The sequence below is a fragment of the Arachis stenosperma genome, chromosome 7 (genome assembly GCF_014773155.1).
Source record: "Arachis stenosperma cultivar V10309 chromosome 7, arast.V10309.gnm1.PFL2, whole genome shotgun sequence".
Lineage (NCBI taxonomy): Eukaryota > Viridiplantae > Streptophyta > Magnoliopsida > Fabales > Fabaceae > Arachis > Arachis stenosperma.
In genome coordinates this window covers 10,263,584-10,282,782 of record NC_080383.1, presented here as the reverse complement: position 1 = coordinate 10,282,782, position 19,199 = coordinate 10,263,584, and the positions used below count along the sequence as shown (strand labels likewise).

The following is a 19,199-nucleotide window of genomic DNA, read 5'->3' as shown; positions in this document are numbered from 1 at the left end:
TATATTAATCATTTCTATTATATTGAGATAATAATTATGATAATATTAATATTAAAATTTTTTATTTTTATTTTATTATTTTATTATTATTATATCTTTTTTATTTATTTTACAACAATTCCTTCACTTAATTATCCAGAATCTAGGCTTTATTTATTTCAGCCCATTATTTGAACCATTTTTAGCTAGACACAACATCCTTCTTATTATTATTATTGATTTAATGCTGAGGGAAACCAAATTCAAATGTAGTCATTTACGGTTAATATTACAAGTAATGCCACGACGAAAGCATAATCCACCCCTTCATTAATCTTCACTTTATAGCTTTCTTTCCATTTGCTGAAGTTTCTGCTTGGGAACACATCACTTACCTACACAAATCAATATAAAAAAATGTGCTTCATTTTACCTTGGTTCATTAGTAAATAATAATAATAATAATAATAATAATAATTTCGCCCCATTTTTTGAGAAATGTTTTTGAAAAATAATGTTGAATCAAATGCACATGTCGTTTACTATTTATAAGAAAAGAAATGTTGCATTTATTGGTTGAGTTAATTTTTAAGGACTAACGTACAGTATTATTTATTTATTTTTATTATTTAATTAAAAACTGAATTTTTTAGTACGAGAAATGATTCTTCACTTTTATTTTGTTAAAACAAGTTTTACAAAATTGTATTGACATAAAGCAAAATCTGCAAACCTGAATAAAAATACATTGCAATTGGCGTGAGCGTGATTGTATAGCATTAATATCAATATTTGAGAAAGTAATTTGCTATGGAATATTTGATTATGCTAATAGTAAATAATAATATATAAGGATGAAATATATTTGTTGTCCTTAATATTTGTAATTTTTTTAAATATTTTTAATAGTTAATTTTATTTAATTTTATTTTTAATTTTTTTTATTTGTGTTAAAATTACTTTTAAATGTTAACTCTATCTAAAATGTTAAAAACAAATTTAAAAATGTCTAAGGTAGATTTGATACAGATCAAAAACATTACGGACAAAATTGAATGAATTAAAAATGTTAAAAACAAAATTAAACGAAATAAAATGTTAAAAGTTTTTTTCTTTAAAAAATCATAAACATTAAGGATAAAAAATATTCTATATATAAATATTCTTAATATTTATGGGTAAATGGTCAAATTTGTCCTTGAAAAATTATTCGTTTTTCAAATTAGTCTCCAAAATTTTTTTTAATCGAATTCGTCCTTTAAAAATTTTAAATTAATCGCATTGGTTCTTCTATCATTTTCTATGTAGAAGGCGCCAAAATTTGTCAATGTGACACGTTAAGTAATACTACAACACATATAGGAGTTTTAATTTACTATTAGCATGATAAATTTATGAAATTAGAACAAATTAAAACCTAATTAAAGAAAGAACTTGAAGCATTGGAATTCCTCAAGTTGGGGTTAATTTGATCTAATTTCACAGACTTATCATATTAATCACCAATTAGGACTATTAGATATGCGTTATGGTGTCACTAAACGTAAATTTTGATGCGTTAGTAACGAAAGTGACAAAAGAAATAAAATGACTAACATAAAATCTTTGAGGGACAAATTTGATTTAAAAAAAATTTTGGGCACTAGTTTAAAAATTAAGTTATCTTTTGAAACTAATTTGTACCTGAGCAATGATGGTGTCACCTTTGTAAATAGTGCAAGATTTTTGAATGTGGCTACCAACAACTTGAAAGTTGCTTACATCTTCATCAGTATTACCAGGCATGAACACATCAAGCCGTGGTTTCATGTCCATTGGGTGTGACCTTTTCACCCCAAATATCACATTCTTATCATCTGAGCTTTTCCCTCTATGAACCGTCCACCGGTGCCGGAGCGATACCATTTTAACCTGCTAGCATCTTATGGGTATCGAGTTAGTTTATATTTTTCATTATCAGAATTACAACTGCTTTAATTTTGCATAATTAGAAATGTTAGGTTAATAAGTAATGAGTAAATCGTTGTTTTAGTTCTTAACGTTTGAAATAAGGGCCGAAAATCGTAATTGTAGTGACCGCAGTAGTTATTTTAGTGATTTAAGAGAGAAATAGACAAAATAATAAGAAAAAAAATAAGAAAACAATTAAGAAAAAAAAAGTATTTTTGGAAAAAAAAAACCATTTTGACCAAATGACTAAAATAAAACGTTTAGAATAAGGTGAAAACTTAGGTGAAGTCGACTTCACGTGAAGTTGATACTTGAAATCCGTTAGATGAAAATTTAGTCAAATTAGTCAAATCATCTAACTGCTCTCAGGTATCAACTTCACGTGAAGTCGACTGCATCTGAATTTCCACATTAGAATAAAAATATGACGTTTTAAAAGTAAAGAAGAGGACTTAGCCTAAATATTAGAAACTAAAACATTCATTTATTCGTAAGAATAATGTACAACATGCAATATTGCATGTGTTTGTTGATCACCTTCTCTTGCATTATGAGGATTGGTGAACCTTGAGCATCACGCATAACCCTCTTTTTGTGGATGCTTAAGCTTGGCCCATCAACTTGAAGCAAGAGTTTACCATTAACATCTTTCACTTTGTAACGTTGCTTCAACAACAATCCATTGTATTTCTTCTTCACAATCATTTCTGTTGGGTTTGCAACACAGAACTTATCATCTACTACACTTATCATATTCATGGGGAACCCATGTGCCAATGCAAAATCAGGTGCACTTGCCTCCATTACTTCACAAATTAATTAATTAGAGTTTCCTTTTTTTGTTGTAAGAAGTAAGAACACTATCATATATAGGAGATGAAGTGGTTGGTTCTCATATTTTTCATGCAACTTAAATAGTTGATCACACTTTGAATAAAATGGAAAAGAAACGCGGTTATAAAGTTAGACAATATAATGGACCATTCATCTTACTTAGTTTCTCTTGTGCATATTATAAATTATAAATTATTATCTAATACCAAGAATAAAGTTTGTCTTTGACCTTATGCTGATTCATTAAGAATGCCTTTGACCTTGTGATAATCGAATGAATTTTTCTTGCTAAGAAAATATTTTCATAAAATTTGCTAAAAAGGTCATGATATGCTGGTTTTACTAAATTTCTATTTCTTATGACACGTGAGTATATATAACCAACATTTTTGTAGCTAATATATAACTGACATAAGAAAAAACAAAGAAACCCACTAACCAAATATGTTTTCATTTTTGTGTGTGAAAATGAAAACTCATTTATTCAGTGGCAGGGGTTTGAATACGAAAAATACTTTAAAAAGAATTCAAAGCTGCTAGAGGGTGACTTGTTGCTAAGAGGATCCTGAACCTCTGAATATCCACTTATTTGAGATTCATTCAATTGCAAAATAAGATTTTTACTATATATTTATATTTTTTTAATTCCTGATTCATATTAATTGAAACTATTAGGAAAGTCTTCTAGATATTCTTAATCTCAAGCGTTCAAAGTTCAAACAGCCTAACATTGAATAAGGATATAACATATAAGATAGCAGCCCTGATTAGTTGAAAGTTGAGGTGTTTGAATAAACACAAATATGATTAACCAAGTTAAAAAGTATATAATATATCAATTTTGCATGAAATTTCTCATATGCTACAGGAAAAATTAAAATTCTATGCTATTAGTTTTGGGATTTTGATCACAAGTCTTGCTCAACAAATAATAAATATGGTTACAAATATATGTAGAAATATCGGATTACATATTGATATGTAGACTGTAGACACATTAACTGTGACTAGGAGCATATAAATAAAACGAACACAAGAAACAAAATCTTGATTTAGATAAAATTGTTTTGGTCTTTCATCCATGGCTTCAATGCTTGGTTATGGAACCAACAATCAAGAGGACTCTACTTCCTACCAAAGCCATAACACAAACACACAATGTCATACAAATTTTAAATGTGTCATATCAAACAGGGTTAAAATATAGATGTACGAACTATATGCAAAAATTATTTGATGATGACATGTTACATATAATGTTAGATAAGTAAACTAACCTCTTCCTCTTTGATGTTTTGGATGTTGGAACAATCAATCCTCTCTTCTCTAAGCTTTTATATCGATCGTTTATAAGGGTACAACAACCCTACATATATGTCATTGAAATTGAAAAGTTACTTGGATGTTTGGAAAAACTCAAAAAATAGATAACAAAAAGTAAGCAAGAGAATTTTACAAGCCTACCTTAAGCTTCCGGATGGATCCATTTATTTCGTCGCTTAGGAGAACTTGAACAGGAGCAGGCTCAAACCTATTAATGAATTGTGATAAATATACACTCACAAAGAATCATGTGTATGGAAGAATATTTGTTGGGTCAAAACCACTGAAGTACTCTTGGCAAGTCCTCTCATTCCAATAACTAAGATTTTGAAAGCAAATTAAGATAAATAGAAAAGACTACTTACTTGTGCTTTCCTAAGCGTGGTGGCCGTGCCTTTAACCTCTCTTGTTTAGCAACTTCACGCCTGAGCCGTTTCTTCTGCTTTTCCTCGTCGTCTTGCTTGATTTCCTCCATAATTTCAGGTATGCTGCAACCAGAAGAATCAAAACAGCTTAAATATCACCTTTTATCGTGCTTGGAAACGTAGAAAATAATCATACTACCTGTCAATTTCTTTTGACAATTCCACCAACTTCTTAGCTTCTGCTTCTTTTTTCTGTTGTTCTTTGCGCCTAAGTCTCTTGTTCAACTCAACTCTAGTGACCCTCTTTGTTTTGATAGGCCTGTTGGATGAATATTCAGACAATGCAAATATATCAGATTTTTAGTTGGGATGTACGGAACCTATTTACAATTACAAGCATAATAAGTCAACATAATTCCAAAGAAAATTATGCAAATTTGACATTAACTAGTTAAAAAACAAAAGAGAATCAGAAATATATTCTCAAGAAATCAGATCAGATACGTATTATACAGGTAAATAAGTTTGACTAATTATAAGGAGAAGCCATCAATTAACTGCTAGGAAAGAAAATTGAGAATTTTGTAACATTAATGGAAACAAAAGAAGTATATTTCCATTAATTTGATGAGTAATGTTTATCTTCAGGGGCGAAAAACGATTTGAGGGAAAATGTCAAGAATAGTATAGTATTTCAGCAATGTCAGGTCAGTCAAAAGTTTGTCAGCATACCTTTTCTCTGATGCACCATCCTCATTATCACCCTCACTTTCCAAATTACCTTCATCATCTTCACTCCCATCATCAACATCAAGAAAATACCTCTGCAAAGAAAACAGAACCAAAGATTCAACCCGTATCCAAATAGCATCACAATTAATGTTGGAACCCCATATACTTGCATATAAATTCACATAGCTAAAACATTAGAAATCAGACTAAAACTCCACAGAACAGTAATGACACAAATGAAAGAACAAGCCTCACATCTTCTTCAGCAATAGCTTCTCCCGAAACAGTCAACGGAACTGGTGTAGGGCCCAATTCATCTTTGTAGATCTTTTGCATTTCTTGTGCAACAGCACAAGCTAATACATCCTGGTTAGACAATCAAATTTTTTAAAGACATGTGTAAGATTCATGATAGAACATAAAAAAAATATTAAGCAAACAAAGTATTTCTTAATAATTTACCCGATGACTTTCGTATGAGGGATTGAACGAGCATCCAGGAGGATCAACCTCTACTGCTGGAATAAGAGAAGTCTTTGTGACCTGTGAAGCATGCATCCATTACACCATCAAATCAAAATGCTGAGATAAATCATAAAAAGAAAAAAGTAAAAGAAAAAGAAAATCCACCAATAGAATCTATCAAGCAATAAAGTGTACCTTCTTTCCCTTTCTAATGTCCTCATCTGCATGACAAGTTCAAAGAATCATTGTTAAACATCCCAAAATGTTAACAAAAAAGCAAACCACGACTGCAAACAAATTATAAGCATATGACGTACCTTTATCACCCCACATATCAAATACATCAGAAGGTAAGTCGGAATCATCCTGAGATTGATCATGAGAAAAAGAATAAATGTAAACAATACATAATCAGAATAACATTTAGAATGGAGAGGAAAAACAAATGACTGCTTCCATCTGTCCAAACATGATGATTACAACTGAGCACATTCTTCAATCTTTGGGCAACTCTTACTGCTACTAAATTATTGCTGCATCAATGGAAATTACTTACCTTATTAGCCTCTTTCGTCACAGAGACCGCTTTATGGTTTTTACTGCCCTTCTTTCGTGTAGAAGATGGCACCGGCTTAACAAACTGGTTCCCCTGTAGCACACTATCAACATGGAGCACTTTTTCCCTGTGCTTTTCAATCTTCCTCTTCACCGCAAGATCTAGTAGCCAGCCACATTAAATTAGATAACCACAATCACATCGTTAAATGACAAATATCCAAAATCCATGGAGAAACACTAGAAACACAAACTGCAAAAGGCAGCCAAAAATCCAAAATGCTATATGCAGCTACCAAATAAGCCACCATTTGTGTATATATACCTGAGTTGCTTCACACATATTCTATGTACATTCTATATTACAACATGTGTGTTATAAGAGTGGCTAATTTTATTTTTGTACAGATATCAGGGCAGCCACAAATACGAAACATCCAAGTCATCATAACTCACATAACTCATCATCATATACAAAAATCAAAAAATCATTATTTTGCATAATAATTTGCAAGCAACTCCCCTGAAAATAATCTATCGAAAACAAAATATTATCAAAACAAGAACAATTACAATAACCAATTTCCAACGCGCCATTGCATTCTAACCTAAAATTCAAGTTAAAGGAAGAACCTTTGGACTTGTCTTCGAAGAAAAGTGCATCGCTGGGAAGGGCGTCAAGGGTGCCGCCGGAGAGAGCGTCCTTGGTGGTTTTCTCGAAGAAATCTTCGATGTCTTCGGTGCTGATGTTAGCTCTCCACGCCTTCTTACCCTTCCTTGAACCTTTAGCTTTCTTCCCCATTCTTCTTTCTTCTTCTTCTTCTTCTTCTTCAGCTGCAACTAGTGACTACGCTCTCGTCTTCTGTTTTCTGCTCTAAATTTCGCAGACCGAAGGGTTTCTACTTTTTTTCAGCTGCAACTGCGTCATACGACTACCAGTGGTGGCGGCACAATGATGAATGATCGAACCATCATAGTGGACTGTACCCAATATTATTTGGGCTTCACAGTCAGCATTTTTATGGGCTTTTATTTTGGGCCTTATGTGGGTCGTTCCATCTTTTGGGCTTTGAACTCCAAAAACAAAAACAGATTTACAAATTACGCAATACGCACATTCGTCAAATTCCTGTCACCCTTCATTCCCAGAACTGTGGTTTTCAATTTTGAAGTGGCGTCGTTCTTTATTATTATTATTATTATTATTATTATTATTAAAGTAATAATCCATATATAATGTATATTTACAAACATGTCTATCAGTTTAATTTTATAATTATTAAATATTTATAATAATAAAAATTTTGAGTTTATTTAGGATAATAATTCTTTTACAATCGAAAAATAAGACGTCTTAAATTTAAATTATATATAATATTTTATGAACATATATAATAAAAGAACGTTTAAAAGGAAAAAATTGTACATTAAAATCCTCTCAATTTTCAATATATATAATAAATAAATAAATAGATAAAATATTTACTATTTTAAAAAATTACACATTTAATAAACAAAAAATATAATAATAGAGACCAATTATATATATTCCATAAGTTGGACCCGTGGGTGGTGTGGGCTGGCTTATTAGCATATAATTTGAGCATATATATATATATATACACAAGACATAAAAACACAACAAATGTAAAGCATCGGAAAGTGATTTTATTATCACTCTCAAAATTGATAATATTATTTTTTACATTATAATTTTTAAATTACTTTGTAATAAAAAATTATAAAAAAAAAACAATTTAAAAATTTTAAGAAAATAATATTACGAATTTTAAAACTGGTAAAGGTACTTTCTTTACTTAGCAATTAATCTCTGCCATTCGATGGAATAGCATTATGACATGTCCCTCCTGTAAAAGACACCGTAATCGCCACCACATTATTTTTCCGATTGTCTGGTGCGGTGGATTGTGCTGCCTGCTCAAGCAGCAGCTTGTGATGTCGACAAATTAAACCTCATCTCATAAATCCTATATAAACATATTTATTTATGGAAAACATTATTTCAATATTTTTCACTATCTTCTGCTATTCATTTAATTATATGGTACATTATTATACTATAGCTATCTAGCTGATTGAGTTTGCTGTTTGCCTCACTCCGCCCGTGAACAAAGCTAATTAAGCAATCGTCCATCATCTTAAAATTGAACTATTAATCATGATGCTGGAATATATTTATTAAATTATTTATCCTAAAAATCTAAGATGATAAAAGAAAATATATAATTAAATTAAATTATCATATTTTTAACTTATTTTTACAGGTAAGACCTTTTTTAATTTATATGAATTTTTATTTGCGTAACTTTTTTTCTTTTTATTTATCTGAAGTTAATTTTTTTTAATTTCAATCATACAAATTCTGATAATATATCATAAAATTATGATTTAATTATTTTGTTAGTTTCTATAGTTTTACCAAATTTTTAATTAGGTCTTTATATTTTTTTTTCCTTTTAATTGAGTCCCTACACTGTTTTTAATTTTGTAATTACATTCTTTTTATGTTAAAAATATTTAAATTTAACATAATATTTTTACCAAAATACATGCGGTCAAATATTTAATTAAGTTTTTAATTATAAATACTTTTAATTTGTGAAGAAATATTTAGTTAATTCTAATATTTTTTATACTAGAAAGGACTTAATTATAAAACTAAAGTAGTGTAAGGACCTAATTGAAAGGAAAAAAAAGTATAAGAATCTAATTAAAATTTTGATAAAACTATAGAGACCAACAGAGTAATTAAATCTAAAATTATCTATCTAAAAAATTTGAATTAACAAAAAAATACATTAATAATTAAATCTCTAATTTTGTTTAATTACCATATATATCATCTAAAGTTCTTTTAATTTGAGTTGGATATGTATAATTGGGGAAAGCAGATTATTAAACGTAAAGTCCAAATGTTAGGGGCAAAAGTAGAAGCTTAATATAATATACATGTTAAAGTGTTATATATATATTTGATCAATAATATCATAAATATTTGATCCCTTTACATGCTTATAGCATCTTTGTTCTTTTTAATTTAATGTTTGTAAAGGTGATAAAAACTACTACCTTGAACTAAGTATATGTGCAAAGATGAAAGATGGGTGTTCCTAGGTTATTGGAGAAGTGATTAAAGGGTTTGTAATTAAATTAAAGATCATTGAAATGTGTGTGATATCGATCACGTTCTCGGTTGTAGTCCCATACTTTTAGACTTTGCAGACAATGAATTAGTATGAAAGAAAGATGATGATGTTCACAGGCAGCACAAAATTATATATGCCTCAGAAAAAGGACAAATTGGTATTAGCTGTCCCTAGACCATAGTGCAAAGATTTTATCCCATTCAACCCATTCCTTTATACTCAGTAAAATGTTCTCTAGGGGAGAAACCTCCCTACCTATCTACCCTTTTATCCTTCACATAAATATATAATAATAATGCTGCCTTCTACATAGGGGTAAAATAGGAAATGTAGATTCTCCATATATATAATCATCACAAATATTGGACAACCTTTTCAAATATTAGACATACTATTCTAGAATTCTATATTAAAATCATTTTTCAATCCTTTATATAAAATGTAAAATATATATTAAAAATGAATTAAATTTTATATATATAATATTTTTATTAATTTTAGTATTTATTTGATCAATCATATTATTAAATATATATTAAAATTAATTATTAATATAAAATAATATATTATATTTATATTTATATATAAATATACAGTAATTAATTTAGTAATTTTTTTTACGTACACATAGCATTTTTGTTATTAAATAATAATTATTGTATATATAAATATACAGTAATTATTTTATAATTTTTATTATTTATTATCTAATAATCTTATATGTATTCTATTGATCAAATTCCACACTCTAAACTTTTATTCTATTTTCAAAGTGTATGAGTGGCACGATAATTAATTAACGTGGAATAAGCAGAATTGTGCGAGCAAAAGTGGAATAATAAAGTTGTCACAATAATTAATTAACGTGATTAATCTTAATGTCTATGATTATTACAGAAAATACAACAAAAATATATTTAACTACGAAACATGGAGAAGATATAAAATATGTGATAATAATCCGACTCAAATTAAGATCTCTACTACTTCCCTCAAAACTAAGTCACCACAATTGAAACTAAATTTCCAACATTAAAAGTAAAAATCATGAACTTTAAATACAATAAAGAAAAAGTCTAGGGAGCCAATGGCCTAAGCGTACGATGTGTACAATGGAGGTTTAAGAAGTATTAGAGATATGACCATTAGTGTTACATTGTCCTGTCAGGTTACGCTTTTGGGATGAGTGGTTTCAGATATGGTATTAGAGTTCTAGATTCAAAAGGTCAAGAGTTCGATCCTTGGTGAACCCCAAAATCAGTTTAATTTTTTATTGAGATGTTCATTTTATTCATGACAAAAAATTTAGCCCATTGTACACATTGTACACTTAAGCCATTGGCTCCCTAGCACTATCATGTCACATAATTTTGTTGAGGTTAATTAGTAAAAATGTATGGATGCTTATTAATTAACTGGTTACCGCATGTAAGATGAGTGGTACTTACATTACATATATAGATACAATGAAGTTATTGTGCCAGCCATTAGCGTTGTCTATATTATCTTGACAGATTCTTGAATTGTCGCCAATGCAACATGTTTTATCTTTGTTCCTGTCCACGAAGAACAGAAGCACTTATAACGCCACTTTATACTTTTAATAAATTTTGTATCATTTGATGATGCACATTGCCATGTGAATGTACTTTTCCAAAGTGCAACTCACGTGAGTTTTTCTAGCTAGCTAGCTACCAACTCACATATAAATGAAGCATCCTATAATAATATTATTAATAATTCAAATCATTATGATCATATCCGTAACTCCTAATAGTCTTGTCCATTATTGCTGGATTTCAGTATATATGGTTAAATTATTTTGTTATTCTTTATAATTTTATTAAATTTATAGTTAATTTTTTTATATTTTTAATTAAATTTTTATATTATTTTTAATTTTATAATTAAATATTTTTTATTTAAAAAAATTAAAATTAATAGAATATTTTTTTAGAAAAAAATATAGTTAAAGACGATCTAATTAGATTTTTATTATAAATATTTTTAATTTATAAAAAATATTTAATTAACTCTGATATTTTTTATATTAAAAAATATTTAATTACAAAATAAAAAATTTATTAAAACTATAAAGAATAACAGATGAATTAAATCTATATAAATATTCCTAAGATCAATGAATTCATTAGTAATATTACCATGACAATTTTTTAAATTATCTTTTATCGTGTAATATTGATAGATTTAATTGTGTAAATATTAGAAATATTTTTTATATTTTACACCATTATTAATTACCATATGGTGTATTGTGTTAAATTGAATTCTAATTTAAACAAATATATTATCGTATAATTTTTATTCTGTTAGATAATGCTTGGAAAAGAGACTAAAACAGAGAGACAGAGATTGAAATAAGTTTTATTATTGTGTTTGGTATAAAGTGGAAGATAGAGACTGAAATAAGAATGAAGTTCTAATTTATTTGCATAAAATATAAAATTGGAATTAATTAATTGAAATGAATGTATTTTAGATATAAAATGTTATTAAAGTTTCAGTTTTTATCTCCAAAAATTTCAGTCTCCTGTATTTTCACTATTTAAAGGTATTGAAATACTGAAATTTTAGAGATAAGAATTGAAATTTTAATACCAATCTCTAAACCAACAAACATGATATTGAGTTTCAATTTTCTTGTCTCTATCCTAGTACCTCAAAATAAATGCTACCTTAAGAACATAAATTTTGATAAATATTTATATAATTTTAAAGTATATCTAATGATATCGACAAAATATAGTGATGTTCAAAAAGTAGCACTTGATATAATTTTAGAAAAACAACTATATAAGCTACAAAAGTTTGAAGAAACAAAGAAAACTTTTGTTTTAGGGTTTAGAATTTAGTATCTCTTCTATTATTGTTTGAATTTGTTGCATATACATGCGTGTGATCTTAATTTCTCTCCTGTCCCGAGAGCATAATAATTTTGTTGTTGAAATATTTGTTGAAGATACAAAGAGCAATAATTATTGCAGGTCTCATGCATGCATCATCGTCCAGCTCCGAAAGAGAAGACTATATATATATATATTAATTTAACTAATTAATATGGGTTATTTTTTATTATAAAATATTTTTTTTTTGTTCTACTTTTCGAGACTTTAAGATTATAATTTAAGATTTAGCATTTAGAATTTAGAATGTATAATTCAAAAAAGTTAACTGATATTAGGCCAAAAAAAATTAACTCCTTAACTGAATTCATATATATATATAATACATGTTTTTTTTATGAGTTTGACCTCTCTTTTAATTTTTATAATGTATGTAATTTAAAAACCAAAGGGTGGAAGAAATAAAGAAAAAGTTAAATAGAATGGAAAATATATTGAAAAAGCTAAATATTATTAAAAAATGTAAAAATAGGCAAATAAATTTGCCTATGGTGGTATAAAAGATGAATTGCACTAGATTGGTTGATACACTAGCAATTCGTTAAAGGCGAATAAACGTTTCACAATTTAATTTGTTTCTAACGTATTTAAAATTCGCACTCTACAACATAATTTTCAGAACCGAATCGATAATTAAATCGGTCAAATTATGAAATTATTGGATCACTAATTTAACCAATAAATCATAAATTAAATGATTAATTTAGTCATAATTAAATATTATATAAAATTTTATTTTATTTTATTTTTTATAATAAAAATTTTTTAATTTTATTTTATATTTATTTAATTATTATTTTTAAATTTTAATAACTCACCAATTAATTTATATTTATTATACTCTTCAAGTATTTATAAATTTATATTTATTATATTTTTTAAAAATTTAAAAAAATAAAAATAATAATCATAAAAAATAAAAAATATATTGTAGTTAATTAATAAAATATTTTTTCATTAAATTTATAAATATAATTTAATTTTATTTACGTAATACATTTTATAAAAAAATTATGTATAGAAAATAAATTTTTTTTAGTTTAACTGAATTTGACCGAATTAATTTAAATCGGTTTTAATAAATTTGACCAAATTTTATCAGGCTTTACTAAGTTTACTCGAATTAATTATTTAATCGGTTCAAATAATGACCCAACTCAAATTGATGATCAGGTAATCGAATTTTTGGTCTAATTAATCAGATTGGACCGAGTTTAATAACTATGCTTGACCAATTTTATTTTAGTTTCCTTTTAACAAAAAGTTACTATTCTCCTCAGCAAATTCCATTTTCAAAATTTTTTTAAACAAATCATAATTTGTCCTAACAAATTCATTTTTTAGATTAAAAAATATTACAATCCATCCAACAAATTGAATTTAAAAGTCACAAAAAATTTAAATTTAAAAAATAAAAATTAAAAAATAATTCATCCTAACGAATTGGTTTTTGGAAATAAAAAAATTACAATTCTCTCCTGCAAATTCTTTATTTTAAATTTTCTCCCATGTTTTAAAAAACACTGAAAAAACTCCATTTTCCTAGGTGTGAAATCACACATTTTCAAAATCACACAAATGCCCCATATATAATTTATTTTTTGGCTGCGAAAATAGCAAATCATTTCATGCATGGCTAGCCGCATAGGCATATGGTGTTGAGATTCAAAAAGAATACAGATTGAACTTAGGTGTGAAAACTCATAATTAACTACTAGATTTGGATGAACAATTGGGATTTGTACTCATTCAAAGAACAATAATCACAACATCCACGTACATATTTGGCAACCTACCCTACCTTATTATGTTTCCCACTTCAACCGGTTTTTCACTTCATTTGACTTACTTTTCATCCTAGAAATTTGGAATTCGCTTATTTCAGGGGATGCTAGTCTTTTTTCTTTTTTCACGCATTCAGTTTATTTCTGGTAAAAAAAATATGGCATATTAAAATTTTATTATTATTATATAAATATTAGTTGTATATTAAAATTAATTATTATATATATATAAATATATATATTACTTAACTCATTTTTAATATATATTTTTTATTTTAACATGTATTTTATATTAGTAGTTAATTTTGATGACTAATTTTTTTATATACTTAAAAATTATATAATAATATTAAGGAAATAATATCTAAAATTACCTTGTATAACATAACTTTTTAATTTTATACATTCATATTTATTATATTTAAAATTATATAATTAATAAATATTAAATAAGATAATTTTAGGTTGTTCATACTAATTTTTTTCAAATATTATTAAAAACTATATATTTATTTATTAAAATTAAAATTGAGTGAGCCTAACTCAAATTTAAAAATTAATTTGACATAAAATTATTTTATACTTATAAATTATCCAAAAACTTTATTCTTAATAGCAGTGAAATTTATAATATTATTATAAATTGAAAGTGATATATATCACTTTTTTTTTTACCAAATATATGTGACTCGAACTTGCAACTTCTTAATTGAATATGGAAAGACTATGTTATTTGAGCTATTACTCATTGGCGTAATATATATCACTCTTGAAGATAAAACTTAAAAAACATATATAATTGAAGTGATTTTATATCCTTTGGACTATATGATAGTATATATGCAAGGTGGATAAAACACATACTCTATGAAATATGTGAATTACAATCTGCAATGGATTTCATTTTCACATAAAGAGGACAAACAGTTCGGATTCATTTTTCAAATAATTTGGAATGTCACGAGAAACTTTTCTGAATTGAGCAATAGAATTCGCTGCATAATTGGACCCCCAAAATATTTTTCCTGTTTTCGGGTTTATTCTATGCTCATTTTTTGTCACATGACACTATACAAATAAACACCAAAACGCGTACAGGTCAGCAAATATTTAATATTCACAACATACACACTAATTTTGTTTTGTAAACAGGATCTTAATTAATGCTGAGTTTATTTTTGAGAACAGGATAATTAAAAATAATATATAAAAAATAAAAACATAAAATTTTATATTTTTATATTTTTTGTAATAAATTAAAATAAATTATAAAATTTAATTTTTTTTATTTTTTTATTTAAAAAATTTGAGACAAAAAATATAATTATAAAAAATTAATAAGAATAATAAAAAAATAAAAAATAAGTTATGTTTTTTGTTATTATTTTTGTGTCATTTCTATTAGAATAGATATAAAATACACTAATTTAATATCTTTAAACATATTATCTCTATTTATATTTTCTCTATTAAACACGATTTTATGTCTCTCGATCTGTTTCTATAAACAAACACAGTTTAAGTGTCGATATTTTGAATCTGATTCTATGTAGGTACTAATAGAATTTAGATTTGTATAATGAATAAGATAGAAAACCAAAAAAAAAATTTAATTTGTGAATATTAAGCAAACGTGATATGGTAACCAATGGTTGTATATATACATAAATCCAATACTCATACTAAAAAAGTAGTCCACCCTACTTATCATATTCATATAGATCATGGAACTTATGCGTGCAGTAAGAACAATCAAATCCAAAAAGGAGAGAATCTTCATTCTCCAGCTTTATTGCAACTACCAAAGTCTTCAAACCCTTCCAGGACACTACTTTCTTAATTAGCACCCATAGGAGGGCTTTAATTAGGGCTCCTAAAATAAAGATTGTATTCTTAAGTAACATTAATTTAGGAAATCATAATTAAAATTTTCAGTTTGATTCTTATTATTAGTAAAACCTAATGAATTTGCCTTTCTTTATTATTAATTTAATGATCAACAATTACTTACCCATATTGATATTATTTGATCGAGTCCAGAAATATGGATGATCGATTTTGGAAATGATGATCATAGCCTACCCAATAATTTTAGTTAAGGTTGCTAGAATAATAAACATGCATTACATTATAACAAGTTCCTAATTCATGTCATGATAAATTCCTCTTACCTGTATAATTTTGTATCTTGTGCGTGCTACATTTATTTTTATTATTATATCCTTAAAATAAATAAATTTAATATTTATATTGATGAGTAGTATAGTCACACACACGCTCACTCAACAAATTGTCTTTCGTTATTGTCAAATTTTCAATAATATAATTGCTGCGTACGCATCTACCTTTGTGATAATTTATTTTTACTTAAATAAATGATATATATATATATATATATATGTATATAGCTAGGAGATATATATTATTATGGGTCGTTCTAGTATGATATGCTATGGTAGTTACGGGGATTATGATATTTTAAAAAGTGTTGTTTAAAAAAATATTACTACAATATAAAAATTATAACTTTAATTTTAACAATATTTCATAACCATCATATATAGTGATCGTATTATAGCCATCTATACTAGAATACACCATATATTATTGATGATATATATCTAAAATTCACAAGTTTATTTCTTTCTTCTTTCTTGAGTCTTGTCAACAAACAAATTTTAGATAATCTATTTATATCTGTTGCCCCCAATAAGTTGGACTCATCAATTTATTTAGGATTTAATAACTTAAATAATGAATGATAATTTCTTTATACATAATTTATAGTGAAACTTATTCTTAATTATAATGTAGATTGTGATCTACAACTAACTCGATCATGAGTGATGACCTAGAAAAATATTATTGATATAAATTAATAATATAGATAGTGGAATCCAGAGAAGATAGAATTGATGTATATGTCTTCAACCAACAATAATACAATAAACGAAGCTAAAAGAATATAATAGATGATACATATATAAATTATGGTCCAAGAGAGCATGGTGAATTGATGATAGAGGTATAATTGTGGAGGGAAAATCATATGGGGGGTCACGGTCACAAGGAAAATTAAAAGATATAAATATAATGGAATTGGAATCTAAAAGAGAGTTTAGAAGAAGAAATAGTTATTATGGAAGGGAAGAGACAAGGGAGGAGCAGGGATATGTGTATGGAGGAAATTGTTTTGTTGTGATGATTAAATGGTCACGCATGTGAATATTGGGTTGGTACCTGATTTGTCCTTGTGCAATCGTGACAATACTTGGAGCCCGAACCAACAACATGCAAACCTCTTAAATCTTCTTATTCTCCATTCTTCATTTCATTCTACATCTCAATATATATATATATATATATATATATATATATATATATATATATATATATATATATATATATATATATAAACAATAATGAAGATTTTATAATTATTTTTATATAAAGATATTTTATTTTAACATTGGATGATAGATTTTAAGATTTGATTTTCATATGCTATAAAAGTGTTATCTTTGTTTAAAATATGGCAAAACAAATAAGTTACACTTTTTAAAATAAGATCATCATGAGAAGATATTTTTAACATTTTTATTAGAGTAGTTGCCTATATATATATATGACACTACAAGAAATACGGAGAATTGCAACGATTTTAGTTGCTATTTGTCAAAAGATTTTGATGCTGAAAAAATAATATTTAAAAAATACGAATAACAAAAAGAATCTAAAAAAGTTTAAATTTTGACAAAAATGATCAAATATTAACGAGTTAATTGCTGTTAACGATAAATACTGACGTCACTAACCGAAAAGATTATTTGGCGAATTATAATATACATTTAATTAGGTGGCATTTTTTATTTTTCAAAAATTCAACAAGAAAAAATTTAGAATCTCAAATCAAACAATTAGAATTCAGAAACCCTAATTTCTTAGTGAAATTACTCTTTTTTTCTAGCTCTTAATTATATTCAATGGAAAATCACAATTTTCATGAGACCATGAGAATCAAATTGCTAAAAAAGAAAAGATCGCAGTGCCCTAAACTTCTTTCATAGTTGTTACTGTAAGATCTTACATCGGTTGGGGAGGAAAACGAAACATGTCTTATAAGGTGTGGTGGATACCTCTCTCTAGTATGACGCATTTTGACAAATAAATGTGAGGAATTTCGACTATCATTCCTATCGTCAAAAACAAAATCGTGAAATATGATTTGCCAAACCAAAAAATATTGTACTAGCGGGTGGTCTTACTACTGCTAATTCTCCACTGCCCTAGTGTATGTTTGTGATTTGGGTGAGTTTCATCAGGCTCTTCTACGACACTATTTACATTTTTTTTTGTTTTTGTTTTTATTGTCACGATAGTTATTTTGTTTTGATTATATTTGATTGTTATTGTTTTCATTTTTTTTTGTTGTTGCTATTTTTATTTTAATTTTCTTCTTCTTTATTACCTCCCTATTCTTGGGATTTTTGTCTGTAATTTTAGATAAAAAAAAAATTGATTCATTCGTAAATTTTGATTGTAATTTAGTTATTAAAATTTTAATCTTTATTTCTTTTTAAAAATGTATGAGTTTAACCTATTGATAGTGATACGCAAAATTGATAGTAATAATCTTTCATTTCTATTTGTAAAGAAAAAGAATGGATACATTCGATTTTTTTTTTATGTTTTTTTCATCATCTAAAATATTTTTATTTTAATTAATAAATGTCATGTAATTATCAAATGATAAGAATTTTTCATCTCAGTTTTCTATTAGCCACCTCAATATTTTTCCTTAACGAAAATTTAGGTAATTGATGTTTAGTTATTTTTGTCAAATTTTAAAGTTATTTACGATTTTTTTTTATCAATAACATCTTTTTAATATTATTTTTAAATTTTTTGAATACCAATTTATAAGTTACCTCATAATATATATATAAGTGTGCAGCAGCGACTGTACTAGTTACGGTGATTATGTAACTTTAACTATATTTAAAAAGAATTATGATATATATATATATTAAAATTAGTCACTAAAATCAGTTATAAATATAAAATATATGTTAAAATATAAATATATATTAAAAATAAATTAAATCATAAATATATCTATGT

The 19,199-nt window shown here is 26.5% G+C and overlaps 2 protein-coding genes across 2 annotated transcripts; both read right to left on the bottom strand.

The window, feature by feature from the left end:
* Positions 1–232: 232 nt before the first annotated feature.
* LOC130940667 (protein LURP-one-related 10-like) lies at positions 233–2,757 on the bottom strand. The gene is made up of 3 exons (XM_057868879.1): positions 2,467–2,757; positions 1,663–1,890; positions 233–374 (listed from the first exon to the last, which is right to left on the bottom strand). The coding sequence occupies exons 1-3, from the start codon at positions 2,731–2,733 to the stop codon at positions 243–245; spliced, it is 627 nt and encodes a 208-aa protein (XP_057724862.1). The 5' UTR covers positions 2,734–2,757; the 3' UTR covers positions 233–242.
* An 869-nt stretch (positions 2,758–3,626) lies between these two features.
* On the bottom strand, positions 3,627–7,144 carry LOC130940505 (ribosome biogenesis protein NOP53). Its single transcript, XM_057868645.1, has 12 exons — positions 6,837–7,144; positions 6,205–6,365; positions 5,966–6,014; positions 5,844–5,869; positions 5,646–5,726; positions 5,439–5,549; positions 5,184–5,275; positions 4,651–4,770; positions 4,452–4,574; positions 4,228–4,294; positions 4,041–4,129; positions 3,627–3,894 (listed from the first exon to the last, which is right to left on the bottom strand). Exons 1-12 carry the CDS (start codon positions 7,003–7,005, stop codon positions 3,888–3,890), a joined length of 1,095 nt encoding a protein of 364 aa, XP_057724628.1. The 5' UTR covers positions 7,006–7,144; the 3' UTR covers positions 3,627–3,887.
* Positions 7,145–19,199: the final 12,055 nt, after the last annotated feature.